The 1,159-nt window shown below is 48.1% G+C and overlaps 1 protein-coding gene across 1 annotated transcript in view; it reads right to left on the bottom strand.

Moving 5' to 3' along the window:
- LOC116850472 overlaps positions 1–673 on the bottom strand; it is a 1,270-nt gene extending 597 nt beyond the window's left edge. Inside the window, exon 1 of the mRNA XM_032828798.1 lies at positions 14–673. Coding sequence (XP_032684689.1) covers positions 14–169 — 156 coding nt within the window. The 5' untranslated portion in view covers positions 170–673. The remainder of the gene's footprint in view (positions 1–13) is intronic.
- Positions 674–1,159: the final 486 nt, after the last annotated feature.

Here is a 1,159-nt window from a genome sequence, read left to right on the forward strand (position 1 = left end):
AATATTTATACACCTTCACTTCTTCCAGTTCCTTCCCTTTCCATCTCCACACCATCTTCCTCTGCCTCCCACCCCCCTTTCTACACCTCATAACTTTGATCTTTTCAACATTCACCTCCAATCCTTTCTGTTCAACATATTTTTCCAACGTCTTTATCATATCTTGCATCCTTACTTCCTCCTCCGCTACAACCGCCACATCCGCATATGCCAACGAGAATATTTTTCTCCCCTTTACTTTCACTCCTCTCCATCCTTCTTTTTCTAGCTCCTCGTCCAAATCCGCCAACAACAAAGTGAATAGACAGGGGCTCAGCGGACACCCCTGTCTTACCCCCTCCCCGTCCAAAAGATTCCCCCAACCCTATCCCCCACTCTCACTCTACTCATTGTCTCTTCTAAAACCTCCTCACACCTCACGATCAGACTCTCCCTAACGCCCATCTTCCTCATCGCCCGTACAAGAATCTCTCTATCCACCGAGTCAAACGCTGCCTTCATGTCTACGAACATCACAATCATCTTAACTTTCCTCTCCGCCACTCTCTTATTTATTAGATAGTTCAAAACATATATTTGGTCTATTGTCCCTACCCCTCTCCTAAATCCTGTTTGGCTCGGTGGTAGCAATCCCTTACTTTCCACCTCTTCACTTAACCTCCCTGCCAGGACCGTGACATACACTTTGTACGCCTTTGCGTCAAAGTGATTCCCCTATACTCCTCCACCTTCTCACCCTCCCCCTTTTTCACTATCGGTACTACAATACTCTCCCTCCACTCCTCCGGCCATCCCTTCCCTTTCCAGACCTTGTTATAAAGGGTGTATATCAGTTGGACACGGGGCAATTGGACACAGTCCAATCACAAGTCGCTGTTCCAAGGGACCCTACAAATGTCTCTAATCACACGGTGCTGTGATTGGCTGTGTCCAAATGCACCGTGTCCAAGTGCACCGCTCCCGTTATAAATCTCCCACAGCCATTCCCTGATTTCTTTTACCCCATGCTTCCACACTTCATTTACTATCCCATCCCCTCCCGCCGCTTTTCCCTGCTTCAACTTCCTTATCGCCCCCCTAATTTCTTTCCTGCTTATCCCTTCCTCCTTCTCTTTCCCTCTACTTCTCACATCCCCTCTTACCCTCCACTCAACCCCTC

The sequence above is a fragment of the Odontomachus brunneus genome, unplaced genomic scaffold, assembly GCF_010583005.1.
Source record: "Odontomachus brunneus isolate Ranch 3 - 2012 unplaced genomic scaffold, Obru_v1 Obru_scaffold_146, whole genome shotgun sequence".
Taxonomy (NCBI): domain Eukaryota; kingdom Metazoa; phylum Arthropoda; class Insecta; order Hymenoptera; family Formicidae; genus Odontomachus; species Odontomachus brunneus.